This window comes from Carettochelys insculpta, chromosome 13 (assembly GCF_033958435.1).
Source record: "Carettochelys insculpta isolate YL-2023 chromosome 13, ASM3395843v1, whole genome shotgun sequence".
Taxonomy (NCBI): Eukaryota; Metazoa; Chordata; order Testudines; family Carettochelyidae; genus Carettochelys; species Carettochelys insculpta.
The window spans coordinates 6822894-6842639 of NC_134149.1; the positions used below are offsets into that span (position 1 = coordinate 6822894).

Consider the following 19746-nt stretch of genomic DNA (forward strand, 5'->3'; position numbering starts at 1 on the left):
CATCTATTCTGGCCCACGGTATTCCCTGCGGTTTGAAACAATGCAATAGGTGTAGGCTGTGCAAGGATAGGGTGGTTACTTCCCCTTTCACATCCATGCTACCTTTTCACAAAATCCTTGCCAAATGTACGTTTGAGAGCCTTAAATTCCAGGGTTACCCACAGTAAACAAACAAGGGCCTGTACTTTGGAACTATCGATCCAGCTTCTCTGGACTTGCACAATTCATTAGCAAAAGGATTGTATGGTACATGAAAATGGCAAAAATGTCTCTCATACTCACCACGGGTCTTCTGGGATTTCTTCTCAGTGCCGAATGTACAGGTTGGTTCATTTTAAACCTAGCAAATCTTCTGCTCTCAGAGGCTGGGTTACATTGCTCTCCTCTGATAAGGAATAAATAATTCACCAGAAATAAAATTCACATCATAATTGCTGAATTTTATAGATTTTCCATTTAAAAATGTAGTTCCTCTTGAGAAAAAATGTTTGGGTTCTGTAGTCATAAAGTTAACTTCTGTGCTGCTTTTTATGTAAATGAGACTTTTCTGATTCTTAATGCCTATTAAGTTCATGGAATTTTTCTAGATTCAGCCATGTTTCAAATAAAAATGGGAGGAAAAGATATTTACAAGTTAGTTTCTGTGCCTTTTACTGTGTGCCAGAATCCCAGAACAAATTGTCCCATACACCAATAAATACATAATATGGATTTGCTACTGTGAAAGTAGTTTAAATGCCAAATACAGGCTGAATTCAAATGATATATTTTAAACTCAGATTGTGAGCATGCAGGAGAACAATCTGGCCAAAGAGAAGGTATTTCTAATAGAAATGAGGTTGATGCACAAACTATCACACCATTTGTACCTTACTTTCTTCCCATGCAGATGTATGCTCCTGCTTTCTGGAAATCAAAGGCAGTTTTAACATTTGCGTTAAAGGGGACAGGACCAAGGAGAATGCTACCCCCTTGCAGGTGGGGGTAGCAAGGTTCTATCCATGCTTGTGTAGTGTTGGGGTAGTGGTGGAAGATTAAAACATCCTTTCCTGTGTATTTACTCGTTGATTAGAACCCAGAGCCGAAAGCACGGTACACTGATACTTCTGGAAAGCAAAACATGGCAAAATATTCTTCCCGTGCCCTGTGAGATGGGCCTACTAGAGAATGCTGTGCTACACCCAGGAAACCTCCTAGATCCAAGCGAGAGACAGTGTATTTAAACAGTCCCACTGATTCACCTACTTAGCGATTATCAGTTGCTCCCAGACAGAGGTTTCCCTGGGAATGGAATAAAATGTCCATCCTATAGCCTTTTATCTAGGGTGCTTTTTGCTTTTTTAAAAGCACTCTGCAGCATCAGCACATTGAAATGGCAAAACAGCAGGAACAGGAGTTTTTAAGGTGTGTTTTATGCTACATTTTAAGGAGGCAGCTAAAGAGTTACCATCTATATCTGGTGCACATAAGTTAATTGGAACAGGTGCTGGCTAGATTCCTATTGGCTAGACGTGTCCAGGAAGAGATACGAGATGATGTTGCAGTTGTTGTTCTAGGTTTTGTGTCATTAATCTGGAGACTAATTGGGGTGGGGGGGAAAGCAGCAGAGCTCTGAAGCAAGCAGAATGAAAGGCTGCTCACATGTCTGCATTTTGTCTCTGAGCACATAGAGCTCCACATTTCTTGGATTACACTGGGCCCTTTGCAGAGGTCAGCTGCAAAAGGGTAAGGCTCAAAGACATTCACTGCTGAAAGGGGTGGCTTATTTTCAAAGGATGAGGTAATAGAAACATCTTTGTTCATATGCTGCTGCTACAGGTTGAACCTCTCTGATTGGGAACTCTCTAACCTGGCAACATCCATAATTCAGCATGATTTTAGTTAGCCAGGACACCACTTATCAGGGGTGTGGTTGAGTTTCCGGTGGTCCTATCAAGTTTATTTCCAGCCACCAACCCTGGCTGTCAGTGTTCTGTGCAGTGATTTAGTGCGAATTTACCCTAAGTGTCTTCTAAGAGCCCAGAAAGCAGAGGAAATGTTGGTAATGTGCTAGAAAATATTGCGCTCCCATCACCCAGCAAATTTTTTTGTCTGGCACTGGTTAAGTCCCAAGGGAGATGGATGAGAGAGGTTCAACCTATATCTGTTGCCAATGATTGTCTTTGCATTTTATGTGCGGGATGCTCAACAGCATTCATATAAACTGTCTGATGGCTTAACTTGGTCTTGTGTCGGGGGCTGGACCAAAAACTGATTTCCCTCCTCTTCCTGGTCAACTTCAGAGGCCTGGAAGAAGAAGATCAATTTTTGATCCCTCCCCACTCATCCCAACACAAACCAAGCTATTGCCATCAGACCACTGGTCTGAATAGACACAGGTCCCTACCACACCTGCCTTCTGGTAAAACACTTCTATTTACTTCATCAAGACCTAGGGCAAGATGGGTCTGTAAGGTCAAGCTTTTAATTCTTGTATCACCACTATTTCTTTTGCTAATGGAACGGAAATGCCAGCACAAGGAACACAGAATTGTAAACTTGTTTTGGAGTTGATTCAACTGTTTTAAGAATAGTTGGAAGCCAGAACAGTCACTTGCACAGAGTCATCCAATGGAAGGGCCAATTCCAGCAGGACTCCAAGTTGAGTTCCTTAGACTTGCAAAGTATAACTCTAGAGTAAGGGCTTTATTGAAAGCAGAGGGTGTTTCACTGGTGATTTCAGGGGGTAATTAATTAGGCATTAAGTGAAACAAAAACTAGCCTTCTAAAAGGAAACAGACATTCTTTTTGGCTGTTAGCAATTCTCACACGTTCCCTTTCCAGTCCTATGCTGCGTTCCAGCTCTCTCTCATTGACTCGCAAGTGGCAAATGAAATTTACTTCCATTCCCTCAGAAATGTGCTACAATACAAATCTTATACGAACAAGAAGCTGCCCAGCAACCTTTGTTTTACAAACTTTACCACAAGCTTTAACCCCAAACATAGCTGGCAGCGCCATCTAGCGAGCCTGAGAGGCTGTGATGGCTTTTACTAGCCGCTGGCTCGTCATAAAAAGGGGCCTTGAGAGTCTGGCTGTCAGGCAGGTGACTAGGCTGTTTCTCTGGGTTAAAAAGCAGCCCTGCTCAGCCACAAGCCAGGGCGTGTGGCGTGAGGTTAAAACAAAACACAGGGGAGCCTAGAACCCTGGAGAGATTAGGCAGGGAGCACAGGTGGCCCACGGTAGCACTTGTGAGGTGTATTGCCCCTGCCCCCTGGGGCTCTGCCAAAATTTTAATGGCCATTGAAAGGGGAACAAAGGGGGCAAATGCCCCAGGGCCCGGCCTGTCAAAGGGGCTGGAGCAGGCCCCTGTGCCGTGCTGCTGCAGTGCCTCTCTGTGCAGCTCTGAGGGAGGGGGCAGCCCTGTGGTCTGAGCCGGGCTAAGGGCTGACGGCCGTTGGTCCTGCCCCTTCCGGTGGGTATTGCTGGGCCCCCCTCCTGCCTACCCCAGGGGCTGTGGAGGCTGTTGGTCCTGCTGTTAATTGCTAAATGAGGTGTTCCCACATGCGCCCCCCAGGCCCCGGGTGGCCCTCCAGGCACCTGCCTCCACCCCCAGGCACTAGTCAGCACTCTCAGGAACACTGAAACCCTGACAAAATATTGCCCTTGCAAGATTGCCATTAACACAGTCTTCAGTGGGGAAACTAGCCCGCCTGTGGTAGCCACACAGGATGAGTTATTGGCGTCGAGTAGCCAAAAGAGTTAACTGGAACAACCATTCTAAGTGGTGTTGGATCTGGAAAAAAATGTAAACAGTATTTAAAAGCAAAAACAAATAGTCATCAGCGCTGATTTTCTTCTAGGATGAAGGCCTGCATAAGCCCTGCGCCATACCTACATCTCACTTACCCCTTTAGCATCTCTACACTGGGGCAGAATTCACTCCATAATCATTTTCAGGCTTAGGTCTACACAAGGCTTTTGTAATGGTATAACTATTTTGGTTATGAAGGTTGTATTTTTACTGATACAGACATACCACTGCAGCCTCTAGTGTGGATATAGTAATATGTATACAGGGACCCTCCATATACAGGAAAAGGATCAGTTATACTAACATAAGCATGTATATATGGGGATAACTGCATTTATACTAGGCAGGGTTGCATTGCTGTCTGCATACTAGTATAGTTAAAGCAGTACTACTACTGTATTTAGCCAAGGCTTTAATGAGTGCATTCTCTCATAGGAAGGCCAAATTGGGTGCATTTTTTCCTGCAGGTGACATACTGTTATCAATGGACGTGCAATACGTTCACAGCCACTGTGACTAGGCACAGAAGACACAAGAATGAAAGGCACGGCATCGGAAAACACAGCACATAACATAACAGCTGATACGTTGAGGGGAACGTATCATCCTGTAACCATGGCCTCTGGTTTTGTTTTTTAATTGCAGTTTTTATCAAAAACGAGCAAGCAAGCTCAGTTTTGCACCGGCAGAAGAGGTACAATTCAAATAGACTGGAAGAGTTTGTTGCAGGGAATCTGGAGAGAGAATGTAAGGAAGAACAATGCAGTTTTGAAGAAGCACGAGAAGTCTTTGAAAACACAGAAAAAACAGTGAGTGTTATGGCTGACTGACAACAGATCCATCCTCATTAGCCTACCAGGGGAGAGGCGAAACAGAAAAAAAAAATCTCTTTTTTCAAAGGGTGCACTTTCACCCTGCGTAATGGACCAGCATAACACCTACGTTCCTGTAAGCCTTGCATAAGCCCTTATGTCTGTGTGAACCTGTTTTACAAGAGGGCTTTTAATCCTAAAAACTGTCTAATCAGATCCTCTACCTGAAGTTTAGGGGGCTTGCTAGCTGCGTAGTTTCATTTTCGTGGTAACTTTCGAAAGAAATTACTCATGTTATTGTTTTCTTTGTTTTGTAGATGGAGTTTTGGAAAGGGTATATCGGTAAGAGTCTTGCTTACTCCACATTTCCAAAAGGTCATTCTGTATTCACCTTTCCGTGCATGCATATAAGTAACAGGAGGTACAGGTGTTCACTGAAAGAATAGATCATATTGAATGGAATATGTTCTACAGCAGAGCTAGTCAAAGATATGCATGATGACTAATATGTCTCCCCAGGTTAGTCCTATTTTTAGACAATTCACAATGTTGGTTTTTTACCAGCTTTGTTCACTATTTGCATTTATTTAAAGAGCCTGCATGAATAAGTTTCACTTGATGAGCTTATACAGACTGCTTGCTGTTTGTGGTGTGGGATTGGTCATGTAAATCACAAAGAATATTTCTGCTCCAATAGAAAAATGGAATGTTAAGCCTTAGAACAATTGCAAATGCCCTGTTTGCATGCAAATATGGTTCTTCCTGTAGCCAACCTCTCTCTAAATATTTGTGCAAGCATGTCATGTTTGCTTGGAACTAGCGCATTAAAGAGAGCTAGGAATATGGCCAAAGCAGATAGCTGTTTGAAATTCAGACCAAAGCTTGCAAATACTTCTTTTGCACCTCTTGTCCAGCTCTGCTTCACACTTACACTCTGTCCCTTCACTCATGGGTCCCAACCCACAGCTACTTCCTTCACCCACAAAAATGAACACAAAACACATTAAACTAAGGATGTTTCAGCAAATGAGTTGTTTGTAGAAGGCTGAGCACACCGAACAACTCACTCAACAGTCTCAAATGACTCTCCACAGTCCAGACTATGCAATAAAAAGTTACATTTGCATTTTAAAATGGTCTGAAAAAACAATGGTAATGGAACTGAGATACAGTGTTTTGTTTTTCTATGTTTGAAACAAATGACCCCTACAAAAAAGAAAAGTGCCTTCTTTCGGCACTGTGCATGTTTAACTTGTTTAGTTAGTGAGCTGCTAAGACCAACATCCCTGCTGAGTGGATGAAATTCACTGCAGTGCAGAGAGATCCATGTATGACTTCATCCCTCTTTGAGAGCTGACATGATGCCTAGATGTCGAACTCTACATAGCAGTGAATCTTGTTGTGAGTGGCCATCGTCTGCACAACACAACCAACTTTTCAGCAGTTTCCAAAGCTTGAGTCAAAAATTCTCTCCTGCCCTGTGCTTTGTCTCTGTGCTGGTGGAAAGGAGCAGTGCAAAACTCTTCTTCAGCAACTTAGTAGAGTTTTACATACTGGTGCAAGTTGAGAAGTGGAACACATTCCAATCCCCATCCGATAGGCATGAGAAGTAGTGCAGGGGTTGTTGTAGCACTCCAAGGTTTGCACGTGACTTCCCTACACCTGAGGGCTGGCTCTGCTGCTGGCTTCACCAGTCCCTTCCAGCTCACCAGGTCCCATCACCTGCCTGCCCAGAGGCAGGCTTCCCTGGCCCTCAGGGTGTTGCCACGTTCCAGCTCCACCAGCCCCAGTGGTCCTGTAGCTGGCTCAGGGCTCTATGACTGACCCCAGCTGTGGACCCAGCCTAGGGCAGTGAGAACTGCCAACTCTCCTGGAGGATGGACGGGATGCCATTTGCATCAATGGAGGCTGGTCTGTCTGGGCCAGAACAGTTGGCACCCAATCTCAAGAGGTCTCAGGGAGGCCTGGGGTTCAGCTCCGTGTCCTCACCCCCCCAAAATAGTTCCAGTGCTGCTACCCCAGCCTGAAACCTGGACCGTCTATAATTTGTTACTTTTTGTCCCCTTTGGTTTGCAATGAGGGGGAAGGAGAGAGAGGATAAAGATGCATTAACTACTAATTTGCTGGTGTAACCTGAATGAATAAGGGCCATCTTTGCTCTCCTTCTTTTCTTGACTTTGCTGTGTTCAGAGTTGATTTCCTTACAATTTGGTATTGCTAATCCAGTTGCAGATCCCCAGGTTTTGTTACAAATTTTCTCGAACACTGATGTTTTTCTTGGTGGGCCAGCTCCTGGATTCACAGGAAGACAAGAGAATCTCAGCTGTCACTGTTTTAAGACGTCTGATTCCAGGGCTCATAGCTGCAGAGAAAAGGTCGAGGCCTAAAGCTCAGGGTTGTACTGTGAAGGCTGAAAACCAAGCAGTCCCACCACAGTCTTCTTCAAGGAAGGATGAGGACTTAAAAAATAAATAAAAATAAAAATAAAAAAAAAGAGAGCTAACCTGGAGACAGCTGGATCTTCAGAGGTTCTGAAGGAAATGTACTTCCTGGGTCCAGCTTCCTAAACTAGATGAGGGATAGGATCAGATGCCAATCTCACACTTGTGAGAATGGGGCAGAGCACAGCTGAAGTCAGGTGAATTCACACTCCAAAAGACTGGAGCGAAGTCAGGTTTGCTACCATAATCAGGCCTTTGTGCATAATCCATCTGCGGAGGTCACCATGGGGTTTCCGCTCTGTCAATTTGTTATGCAATTATTTTCTAGACTCCAAATTGACACTTACATAGAAGTTTTCAGGTCTAAGCTTAATTTAAAATTTATTTTCCTAAGCCTGTTGTGGGGGGGGGGGGGGAAGCAATTCTCACTATTGAGTCTCAAAAGTGATGAGCACCATTGCCTGTTAATTAACTGATCTTGTTTTCGCTTCCCAGATGGAGACCAGTGTAATCCAAATCCTTGTAAAAACGGAGCCCGGTGTGAGGATGACATTGGCTCCTATGTGTGTTGGTGCCTGGCAGGGTACGAAGGAAGGAACTGTGAGCTAGGTATGTGCCAACAGGCCAGATTCGCTCTGCCCTGCACCATACTTAGTTCCTTATAACTGGGCAAAATGGATGTGAATAACTTCCACTCTGCTGGGGCGGTGTTTTATACTGAAGTGCGGTAAGTGACTACACCACACACAGAGATAATCCTTTGGTGAACACTGTACAGGGCTCTCCTTCTGGGCCCAATCCACAGAGGCTAGGATACCCTCTGAACCCCCAAATCTCAAGTTCTGTATTTGGGACAGGGAGATACGGTCACCCTCCTCATGCAAAAACAAATCCTATTTCTAGTTATTGTGGTCCCTAGTATAAGGTGTGGTGTTACCCAAGATGGCAGCCCTCACACATGTTGCAGCCTGTTCAGTAACATCATGTCTGCCAGTGGAAATAATTACCTCAGGAGCCTTCTTTAGTGCCCTATTATAATCCACACTGGAAGGGCTTGTAGTAGTCAGGGATATTTAATGCCATAGGTGAAATCCTGACTCCAATGAAGGGGATACGAGATTTTTTTTCACTGACTAGGATTTCACCCCCTCCCCCCAGTTCCATTCACCTCTCTGGGGAGAGAGAGAGGAACAGGACCTGACCCACAATCCACAAGAACTGAATTGGAGTTTTCCCCTTGACTTCATGGGCGCAGGATCAGAGCCATGGTGCTGGTGGTTTGAGTACTGCCTGATCCTTTCATGCACAGCACACAGAAGCTTGTTTGACAAGGAGCTCTCCACATTTTAAAAATGAGCAATGATCCACTACACGCACAATTTGAGTCCAAAGACAGACAAACAAACCAGAAATAGTCTCCTGAACAGTTCAGGAATTTATGAACCTAGAACCACTAATGGCTTAAAGGAAATAGGATCTCCGACTCGTTGCTCCTGCCTATCCTCTGGTCGAGTACAGCCAGCATAATGCAGGATCACTAAGAAGAGATTCTCTTTTCACTCAAATTTTCACTCTGGCAGGGAAGAGGTGCAGGTCTGGAAGAGTGTTTCGAATTTGCAGCAAATATAGAACAGTCTCGAGTTACTGCTGTCTCCTTGTGGAGAGGAGGCTGGGACAAAAATAGCAATGAGCTGCAAGAAGTGACTCTAAAAATAGTAAACCATCATGTAAGCACGATGACAGGAACGGCTGTCTCCTTGAGGAATGGGGGGGAAGTTAACCTACCAGGAAGTGAGTTGAAAACTCACCGAGAATTAAAAGCAAACCTATTGAGGCGTCACTTTTGACACATGGACGATGATTCTCAAAAGACAGAGAAAAGTAAAGGGGATTATGGATCAAAAGGGTTCACAGCAAACTGTGAGTGTAATGTGAATGCCCCTGGGTTGGTTACAATGCAATGGGTATTGAGTCTGGCACTTCTGAGTTTTAAGCATGAGCCTCTACTACCTGATGTAAAAGACAATTCTTTTAAGCCTAGTCTACACTACATACCGCCCATTCCCCCTCACCTCCCCAACTTCAGCCAAGCAAATAGCGTAGCTGAAGTCAACATATGCATTGCAAGTGACTTCTATGCAGTAAGGTCAGAGGGGGCTGCTCTCCCATCTACTCTTCTCATCCTGGTGGAGTAGCAGATTTGAAGAGAGCACTCAGAGGTTGATTTATTATGTCTAAGCAGACATGATAATTTGACTGCCCATGGATCCATTGCTGCAGCATCGGTTCAGAGTGTAGTGAAGACAAGCCTTTAGAGACTCCTGTAGCAGACTCACTTATCTCCACTTGGCCAAGCCACGACTACAGGGGAAACAGAACATTACAGCAAGTTATGATGTCTTGCATATTCCCCCTGGCTAGGAAGCTGTATTCCAGCCTGCAAAGACTTCCCTATGCTACTTCCTATCCGAGCCATCACCTGTAATATAGACACCCCTTGGTACAGCGTCAGTGACAGGGACCAAAGCTTGCAACTCGGTCTTTTTGCTTATACAGTAGAGCCTCACACAACAACATCCATTGGTCCCACTGCCAAGGAACCACCCAGAGGCATCAAGATTACACGAGGTTTCATTATGAGCTCCAAACTCAGTTTCTTCAAAAGCTGGGCTCAGTCTACATCTATACTAGGGCAAAGTAAGTCGGCCACAGACATGCAGTTCTAGCTATGGCAATTGCATAGCTAAAACTGACTTCTCTGTGCTTGGCTAAACTGGCCGCCTATACTGAAAAAGGTCAACAGGAGAGCTTCTCACAAGGAGTACAGGGGTCAACTGTGACCCCCGAGAGGTCGCTTTCATGCATCCATATTAGGCAAACAAAATTAAACCCCAGAAGATCAACCCTGAGCATGTCAATCTTTCGGGGTAGTGGAGACTTAGCTTCAGGCTAGTGAGCTGCATGAGCTGTTCATGTTGATCAGGGAGGATTTCTAGTTTGCTCCTTGGAAAATCTGTGGTGGTTTGACTTCGTTTATGATGTAAAACCTGGCCGCTTAAACTGACTTTTGCTTTGGAGTTTCTGGGTTTACTGTAATCTGAAGTCAAAGTTCAACCCCATAGTACCCTTCATCCAGGCTTCTGGTCACTGTGTCCACATTGAAGAAAGAGGGGGAGGAGGAATGTGGTGGGCGATCCATGTGACCGGTAACCAAATAGTTGTACAAACCCTTCCAAGTGGCACTGCCAAGTTCCAGAGAGGTCTGAAATGCTGAGTGGTCTCAATCTCATCAAAGTCATTGGTATCAGAACAAGAAGGATGCCCAAGCGACCTCTGCTCCCTCTCTGTACTGGCAAGCAGGGCTCTAAAACCACTGTCTTCCTGATAGCTTGCCAGGAGAGTAGGAGCTGCAGGACTGGCCTCTGGGACTGTCCAGTAGATCAGCAATGACAGCCAAACAACTTTCCAGCAGAGAGAGAAGTGAAGGAACCCATATATCCTACTATGTCACTGTGACTTTCCACAATATGCTTTCCAACCAGTTTAATCCAGTTCTACCTCAGACATTTGCCATGGTGGGGAGATTGGCTTTAACATGGGATAGTCAAAAGACAGACCGCGGGCCAAATCCAGACCACCAAATGCTTTTGAACTGACCCCAAAATCTTCAGATTTAATTATTGTTATTTTTGTATTATTTTCTCTGAAGGCAGGACCTTGACTCTACCTTGGCCAGGAAATATGCACCTTGACAAAAAATAATGGATGGTCCCTGCTTTAACTTGTTGGTCTCACACAAGCTGTACATGCAGTCATTGGACGAGGGCCTGGGTTAGACACGCAGGTTGAGCTATTCAAGGCAGACTGAAGAATTTAGACACACATGTAGATCAAACAGGTTTCATAACTCCAGCTTCCTTAACACACACCGGCGCAAATTTCTCACTGCTGCACACCCTGATCAGTGGTTTCATTGGACGGGAGGGGGCAAATTTGTTTTACACCACACCAGTTCATGTTGTTCTTATGCTGGATTCTAAAGACCTGATCTTGAGAAGCCTTAACCGTAATGCCCAGACGAGGACCTTGGTAAAGAGCTAAGTGATATGCTCCTTAGTCAGTGTCATGCTCAGCTTTGCATTCACTGTAATTGTAAAGTATTTGACGGGTTTGGTTTAATGTCTTTCAGATTCAACCTGTGCCACTAAGAATGGCGGGTGCAAGCACTTTTGCAACAATGACCCACCCCACAAAGTCGTTTGCTCCTGTGCAGCGGGCTATAAACTGAATGAAGATAGAAAATCCTGCGACCCAGCAGGTCAAGTCTCAGCCTACACCCAGGAGCCCCAGCTTTGCCACACAGCACTCCTTTAAAAGAAAGCATTCCCAGCATGCAGGGACACCTGGAGCCTGATCCACGGCCAGACCCTAACCAGCCCAAATAAGGCTGGTGAACAAGGCCTCTCTCTCTTTCAGGGAGAGGTTTCCCAGTCTAGTTCTAAGTATCCTCAATTTCTGTTTGACAGTTAAGGCTGGTGGCGGTATTCTATGACACAGCACTGGGCCACATTTATAGTGATCCTAATTTTTCAACCGGAGAAATATGACGTCCTTGCAAAGCAACAACCCCATGCCCTTAAAAGTCTCTTAAGAAAATAGCTGTTTAGGTGACGGGGACTTAGCGTGGCTGTATAGAACAGCAGAGTTATGCCGTGTGAGGCCCCTTATCAGTCAGATCCTTCAGCACAGGCTAACTTTGGCCATGCAAGTGGTCCCATTGGTGCCAGTTGAACTATCCTGGTGCTTAAGGTTAGGCATATGCCAAAGCCCCTTACTGTATAGAGACCTGAGTTAATCATAGCCCCACACTTGGTTCACTCCTCTTTTTAAAGTCCTCAAAATTGTTTTCTAAAGGCTTGGCTAAGCTTTGTGCTTGTGCTATCAAGTGCAGCTCAGTCAGAGTTCCTATTGTTGGCCTTCTGAGAGTTTATGGTTTGTTTAAGTGACTATGAGAGTGCCTGACTGCGCCATAAATTAATTCAAGCAAAACATGAATCAGCCTACTTCCCTGAATCGCCTTTATCATCCTGCCAGTGAGATGAGAGAAACATCTATCCCAATGTTGCCACTTCATTTGTAGCAACACAATGTGCTGCATGGCCAGCTGAAGTGCTACCTTATGAATCTGTGCATTTTTCTCACAGTGCCATTTCCATGTGGGAGGATTACAGCTCCTGAAGCCAAAAGCAAGAACACCAGGTCCATGAACACCTTTGACACGTGGCACTACAACTCTACTGAAGATGACAAGGCACCAGACAACTCCACTCGTATCACACCCATCATCAAGCAAGTTACACGCGTAGTGGGTGGAGTGGAAAGCAAAAAGGGTGAAGTCCCTTGGCAGGTATTGGATATTATGTTCTTCTGTTATCCTGATAGGCTTGATTTCCCCCATGTCACTTTGTAGACAGCAACAGTCCTCCTTGAAGATGGTGTCACACTAAAAATCTCTAGAGTCTAGACTGAGTCTTTTGGTATATTAGCCATGCTGTAACAATATACTGTGCAAAATGTAGTCCCTGATCCAAATCTAAGACCAGTTCGGAGCCACCTCGGTAAATTTCTAGGAGACAGAGTTACTATCTCTGGACAAATGGGACAATCCAACCAGATTTGGCTGCTGGCAGAATTACACGAGTGCTTCAAGCCCATCACTGCAAGCAGCCAAAGGGGAAGACTTCGCTGATCAAGCAAAACTTACAGGGACATGTGGACATTTTGGAGCACAACTTTGCTTAAAGCTAAATTGGGGGTCACTTTTCATGATGTTGTCACTGAATGAATCAGAATTTACAAGTTAAAGCTCCCATCCTGCAATTTGATGCACATGGACAGATCCTAGTACCCATGCAGAAGCCCATTGTCTTGAGTAGAATCCCAACACTAATAAGATTAGTTCTTAGATTTGGATCAGGGACAGCATTTTGCCTGGCAAGTGCCAGGTGCACATATAGCATCATATAAACAATTGCTGTGTTCTTTACCATGTATCACTTATATGAGAACATAGATGAGGCCAAACCTTCAGTGGATGTATGTCAGTGTACTTCTACTGGCTTCAATGGAGCTATGATAATTTACGTCAGAAGAGAAACTGGTTCTATATGTATTTATAGGAGTCTCAACTACTGCATTTGCTTAGTCCTCCCTTGAAGTCACAAACAGCTGTTGTGACCAACAGGGCTGTTACAAAATAGTGTAACTTTTGACTGGGAGATGCAAATAAAGCTCCACCCACTAAGTGCTATGAAAATAGGGTGACCATATCTTCCTGTCCCAAATATGGGACAGGGAGATATGGGGGGAGGCGGTGGCTCCTTCTGGCTCCCTCAAGCCCTGGGGAGCCGGGAAGAAGGTAGTAGCTGCCAGCCCTGCTCCCCAGGAGCCCCGGGGAAAGTAGCAGCTGCTGGTCCTTCTCAAGAGCCCTGGGGAAGCCACAGCCACCAGCACTCCCTGGGCACCCCGGGGAAGCTGCAGCCCCCGGCGCTCCCCAGGTGCCCCAGGAAAGTGGCAGCCACCAGCCCTGCCCCAGAGTCCTGGGGAAGCTGCAGCTGCCAACGTTCCCCAGCTTCTCTGAGGCTCAGGTGCAGCTGCTGGCAGAAAAGGGGGAGGAGGTCAGCCCAAATATGGGACAATTCATCCCTTTTAAAAATTAAGTCCCGATGCCTTTTTGGCATCCCAAATACAGGACCATCCTGCCTAATACAGGACGGATGGTCACCTTATATGTAAACAGTTGTACGCACAAGGCACAACGGAAGAGAGGTGAAGAAGAAATTGTCACTAAATGGAACTGTCTTCAAAATCTTCCCTAGCTCTTCAAATTTATCCTGGCTTTGAGAAGGACAATGTACCCAGCAATGGCTTAGAGAGTTAAACAGGGAAATAGTAAAATCAGTATGAGCTAGTCTTTAGATATCTTGAGTCCCAGCACATCTGGTAATGGGGACTGCAAGACCAATGAATAGGTTTCCTACAACATGAAATATAAAGGCTTCATTCAAACAGATCAAAGGGAGATATTTGAGTCCTGTTTCTCACAGAGGAAGAATGGCATTCTAAAGCTGGTGTTTCTAGGAAGATGAGTAGTGAAAAAGGGAGCTTGATAAATAGTAGTGACGGCTTTGTTGAAGAAACCAAGCCGCAAAAGAGGGCTAAGTTAGAAGGTTAGCAGCAGGCAGAAGTGGCCATTTGCCTTACGTCTTAGGCATGAGAGCAGAACCATTGTTTCTATTTGAACATGGATGGCCACAAACAAGCAACATTAGGTTTTTGATTGGAATTTAAAATTGTCAGATGTCAGGGTCCCAAATTCAACATCTAAAAGTCAACATTTAGATGCACAGAGGAAAAAAGTAGACCATTGTCCTGAAGAATAACAAAGCTGCAGTCTTGCTTTTACTGCTAGCCCAGACATGCTCAAATCCCTGCATTCTCCAGCTCCGTACATTGCACTGTGATGATGCACCACTACACAATGATTCATAGTGATGACATAAAATCATATACAGGAAACACCACTGTTGGATGCACATTTTAAGAGAGTGATGGGTGAACCATAAGTCTGGAAAACCACCTTCAATGCCCAATGCTTAGCCAAATCTAGAGAGGCCTTTATCAAACTATGCCACTCCCCTGCCACCCTAAAACATGGGTGCCCCTCCCTTTCCCATTTTGATCACCATCATATGAGGAATTAGCTAGTAGACTGGTCACCCTGGAAGAGTGGCCAGAAGGTCTATTGCCTCCTACCTTTTCATAAGCTATCTCCCCTTTCTGTGTCCCCTTTCCATTCACTCCTTGGGGCATTCTTCTTCATCCTTTCAAGTGGGGAGTCACCTTCTGGATCCACCTGTTCTCCCCCTTTGTCTTTCTCTTGCACCTTCTCCTCCTCCTCCTCCTCTCCCATGAAGCTTTGCTTGGTCCATATTCTCTTCTCTTCTCTCTCTCCCTCTCAATCTCTCCACCCCTCCACTTCTTGTGTTCTTACTAGTGGGTGAATCACTCAATGCAGGAGGACCGTCCAAGAGCACAAGAAATGCAGTCCACCTGGCAGCTGAAAGACAGGTTGCTTTATTAACAGAGACACGTGAGATATAAAGTATCGAGTCATCTTTATTGGAGAGCAGCTCCTGTTTGGTGCAAGCCTCTTGTAGTATGTAGGCTTGTTTCTCTTAATTATGAGTATTGATCCGTCATACTTAAAATTCTGCTTCTCAGGGCTAAAGAGGCAACAGGTACACTTAGAGGAGGAAGCTGGCATTCCAGTAGCAATCATGTGGAACAAAAGGAACCACATGGCTGGCAAGTCTCTCTTCTAAGTTTGTCGTGCCTAATAAGTTTGCAGATTTAATTTGGAATTAATTTTGGAATGTAAAACATGTAGGCCTGTGTCCTTTGGCTACTACTGGAGCAGCCCCTTAACATAGCAGCAGATCTGATCCACTGCCAGTGTTCTCACTGCTGTCCCATATAGCTATTCAGCAAGTCTATCTGGAACGACTGAGGGATGAGAACTCCGCATTGTGTCAGACTGGTTTCCCCTTGTCTTGCCCGAGTGAGAGGAGGGAGGAGAGAAGGTCTTTAGCCATTGGTAAGATTGTCCTGTGGAATGTGGGTCAAAACAGTAGGACTGCAGAGAAATACCTCCGGAGTGGAGAAAGAAAAATGAGGAACTCGTCAGAAATTGCCTCTACCTTGAGGGAAAGTGGGTGATTGCTTTCACAGTGTTGATTTTGCATGTATCTCTTAGCAGTTGCCATTTCTCCCATCTTGTCTGCTCCCTTAACAGACCCATGATGTTTGATTTCTCCTCATCGCTGGTTTGTGTGGCACCCAAGGATGGGATTTCTCTTTCCATAGGTTCATTTGCAGAACAGTAACGGCATAAGATTCTGCGGGGGGTCTATCGTCAGTGAAAAATGGATAGTAACAGCAGCACACTGCCTTGTGCCTGGTGTGGAGATTACTGTGGTGGCAGGTAAGCCAAAAAAAAGAAAAGAAAAAAAAGTCTGCAGTGCCCCTTACCCCAGGTACTGTGCTCTTGTAATACACAGTCCGGGGTTCCTCCTCTTCGGGGAATGACTGCCCCGTCCCTTATCCCACTAGTCACCTCAGTGAGTTTATCTCCTTCCCTTTGAGACAAACTGGAGTCTGAACTTGCCAGGCTAACCATTAGTGGGGGGCGGGGAGGGGAAGCTGACCAGCTGTCTAATCCGCCCCCCATCCATGTCCCCAGTCCTAGCACCCTCTCAGGCCCCTGCCTCAGGGCTTCTGTCTGGGAGCTGGCCAAGCTGCAGATCCCCTGACTCGCCTGATCTTCCTCAGCACTGCTCTATCCATGGTATGGTCTAGATAAAGGCAGTGAGTCCTTCTTCCTCCAGATTTGGAGAGCAACTGAGCTCCCTCTCCCCAACAGTCTTCCTTATAGGGCCTATCCTGGCTCTGATTGGTTGCCTTCAGCCTCCCTCTGATTGGCTCAGGAAACACCATTCTCCCAGGGCTGTTTTTGCCACACGCTGGAATAAAAGAGGTTACCGTCCCATCACAACCCCTTTCAACATATTTAGCAAACAAAAATAAAGGCATTAAAATGCTCTCACAAATTTCACACAAGGCAGATGTTCAGCCTCCCCCTTCAACAATTTTGCACCAATACCAAGAAGAAAAAACCCTCAACGTCTCCATCACACATCTTATTTTTACAGTTTGGTAACCTCCTAGAAAAAAATTGGCTACGCCATTTATGTTTCATAACAAAATGCACTGGAACAACACACACATGAGAGGTTCAACAGCAGTGGAGTTGGCAAAGCTGCCACAGTAGCTCCAGTCAAACAAGACAATTAATAGGACCATTGGAAGCTGTGAGACAGTGAGACTTCAGGCTCTCTCCTGCCACGTTCATTAGGAAGACAACCCACGGTTACACATGGTAACAACCAGAAGCACTGAGACACACAACTTACAGGACAGCTTAGATTCCTGGGACTGCAGCAAACCTTGTAGGAAGCTGGAGTGAGGTGGAGGCTAAACACACCCAGCCTACTTTGGGCCACACCAGCGAGGAGAAGTGGTCTCTTTGTGACCAGCTACTGATCAGGTCTGAAGATTCCCCTCTATCCCACCATAGTAACCTGCAGATGTAGGTCACCACAAGGGGAGCGATTCTGTCTCCAGGTTCCTTGCAGAGCTAGTCAGCAAGCAGACAGATGCTTGTTTAGGTGGGAAAGGACTTCTCCGGTTTCAGCCAGACAGATCTGAATGCTGGGCAGACTCAAAACACCTGAAGGCTTGGCTGATTTCCCCCTGGTCACTTCTGTTTAGAAAAATCTTTCAAGGAAGGGAATAGCCTGCCAACAAATCAGCTGCAATAGCCCTAAGCAGCAAACTGCCTGCAGCTGATTTTTATCCTCAGCAAAGTGTAGGAAGTTGGTGGGAGGGAGGATCTGCAGGAGCTGGGAAAGGCTGACTACAGCTACATCTAACTCTGTGGGGGGACAACACTTCTGGCAACTGTGCGGAGCACTTGCTTGTTGCTGTTGTTTCGGAGTATTTTAATGGTCTAGTTCAAAATATAATCATCTTGGTTCTGGAGACTGTAAAAATCTCAAGATAAGGCTCCCCTGCCTGGTACAACTCTGCACGGCCTCTGAGCATCACCAAATGCTACACAATTTGGGTCACCACCACCAGATCGCCAAGAGAGCGTTTTAGCTAAAAGGCCAGGGTTAGAGCCAACTGGCTGGTTCGTGTTTAGCACAGTGCTATTGGATCTGTACCTGCGCATCCATCTTCTCTGGTATGATGTATCACACAACGGGGCCATCTTACTGCATGTAGGTGTGACCCACTGGTGCGTGTGTTGCAGGTTCCCCTCTGCGCTGCTCCTCAGAGGATGTTATTCTAGCCAGTTGCTATAGAGCATTAGCTCAGACCATAGCAGGCCCTGCGTGGATACAAACCTGGATCTGCATCCAGTCCACAGCCACCAGACTCAGATCTTAATCTGATCTGCAATCTGCATTTTACTTGCAGCTGCACAGCAAACTCTCTGGGGGTGGGGGAGCAGCACAGATGAGCAAGGAGGGGACATGGTTGTGCAGGTAAGAGGTAGGCAGCATGAAAACGGAGTGGGGCTAAGGGGCAGCACTGGGGCAGGGGCAGGGTCTCGGGGATGGGGGAGGGGAAACATCAGCTTCAGCCTCGTGGAGCCTGGCCTTCTCCCCTAAGCATGCGCTCTGATGGCTTGAAGTCGAGAGTCGGAGACTGCACCAACTCATCTCCTCCCTGGAAGGGACCCACCACTCGCACGCATCAATGGGTTACACTTACAGCCTAAGGGACAGAACTCATAACCTCCTCTGGTAGCTCAGAACTCCATCATATCACATAATGAAATGACATACCAGCTATCACTAGTACCTGGTCGCCCACGCTGTGAAGTTAATTTCAAACCCCCTCACTAAGTCCATTGCTGCAGGATCGGGCCTAGATGAGGTCGTCCCCCACAGAGCCCCCATTTCTGCAGCCAGCAAGTTTTAGCCTATATCTCCCTTTGCAGGTCAGGTCCTTAAATTAGATCTGCAAAAACAGAACACACAGGCATAAACACAGCGACGCACAGACTCTGCAGCAGCAGGCAGGGTGAACCTTCTCTCACCGAGAGTGCAACATCTCCTTGCAGGGCAGTGCACCATCAGCCCTGAGCCTGAGCCAGATCCCAGAGTGGGATTTGAACCCATGACTCTCGGGCTCCCAGCTGAGCTGTATGACACAAAGTATCAGTTGTGTGTGGTTATGGGCCCTGACAGTGTATTTAGTCACCCACAGGTTGCTTGTCATTGTCACCGTCAGCACGTTTATTTCCCCAGGTGAACACAACACGGAAGTCGATGATGGTACAGAGCAATATCACCGAGTGGTGACCATCCTCCCTCACCGCACCTATAATGCCAGCCAAAACAAGCACCACAACGACATAGCACTGCTAGAGCTTGAGACCCCGCTCAAGTTCAACAGTTACGTCACACCCATTTGCATCGCCAGCAAGGAATTCACCAACAGCCTCCTCAAGCATGGGACTGGCACGGTGAGCGGCTGGGGGAGGCAGCTCTCCCGGGGAAGGGTGGCCACAGTCCTGCAGGTTCTCAAAGTCCCATTTGTTGACCGTGCCACGTGCCTGAAGAGCAGCACAGTTTCTATCTTACACAATATGTTCTGCGCGGGTTACCATTCGGAGGCTAAAGATACGTGTGAAGGGGACAGCGGGGGTCCTCATGCTACAGAAATTGAAGGGACCTGGTTTCTAACGGGAATAACCAGCTGGGGGGAGGAGTGTGCCCTGAAGGGCAAATATGGTGTCTACACCAGGGTATCGAAGTACGTCAAGTGGATAAAAGATGTAACAGGTCTGGCTTAATCGACAGAGCCGAGCGTTTCTATTGTTTTTCTGGGGCTTGCCTGACAAGAAGAGGCTGGCTAATGTCAAAACGTTGATTGGCTTTTCTTAAAATGCTGAATTTTAATAAACAATTTCAATAGAACCTTTTCTTTTTCTCTTTGAAGCTATATATTTGCCTGGGGACTTCCGTGTGTATGTGGTAAAAGGAGTAAAAATATCTATTCCTTGTAAGGG

The 19746-nt window shown here is 46.1% G+C and overlaps 1 protein-coding gene across 1 annotated transcript; it reads left to right on the forward strand.

Moving 5' to 3' along the window:
• The first annotated feature begins 250 nt into the window (after window positions 1-250).
• F9 (coagulation factor IX) lies at window positions 251-19530 on the forward strand. Its single transcript, XM_075007815.1, has 8 exons — window positions 251-323; window positions 4439-4602; window positions 4923-4947; window positions 7542-7655; window positions 11236-11364; window positions 12251-12453; window positions 15972-16089; window positions 18983-19530. The coding sequence occupies exons 1-8, from the start codon at window positions 251-253 to the stop codon at window positions 19528-19530; spliced, it is 1374 nt and encodes a 457-aa protein (XP_074863916.1).
• The last annotated feature ends 216 nt before the right edge of the window (window positions 19531-19746 follow it).

Coding starts and splice junctions, on each gene's coding strand:
- F9 (XM_075007815.1), top strand. CDS start 251: ATGAAAATGGCAAAAATGTCTCTCATACTCACCACGGGTCTTCTGGGA. Junction 324..4,438: donor TCTCAGTGCCGAATGTACAG/GTTGGTTCATTT, acceptor TTTTAATTGCAG/TTTTTATCAAAAACGAGCAA. Junction 4,603..4,922: donor TTGAAAACACAGAAAAAACA/GTGAGTGTTATG, acceptor TTTGTTTTGTAG/ATGGAGTTTTGGAAAGGGTA.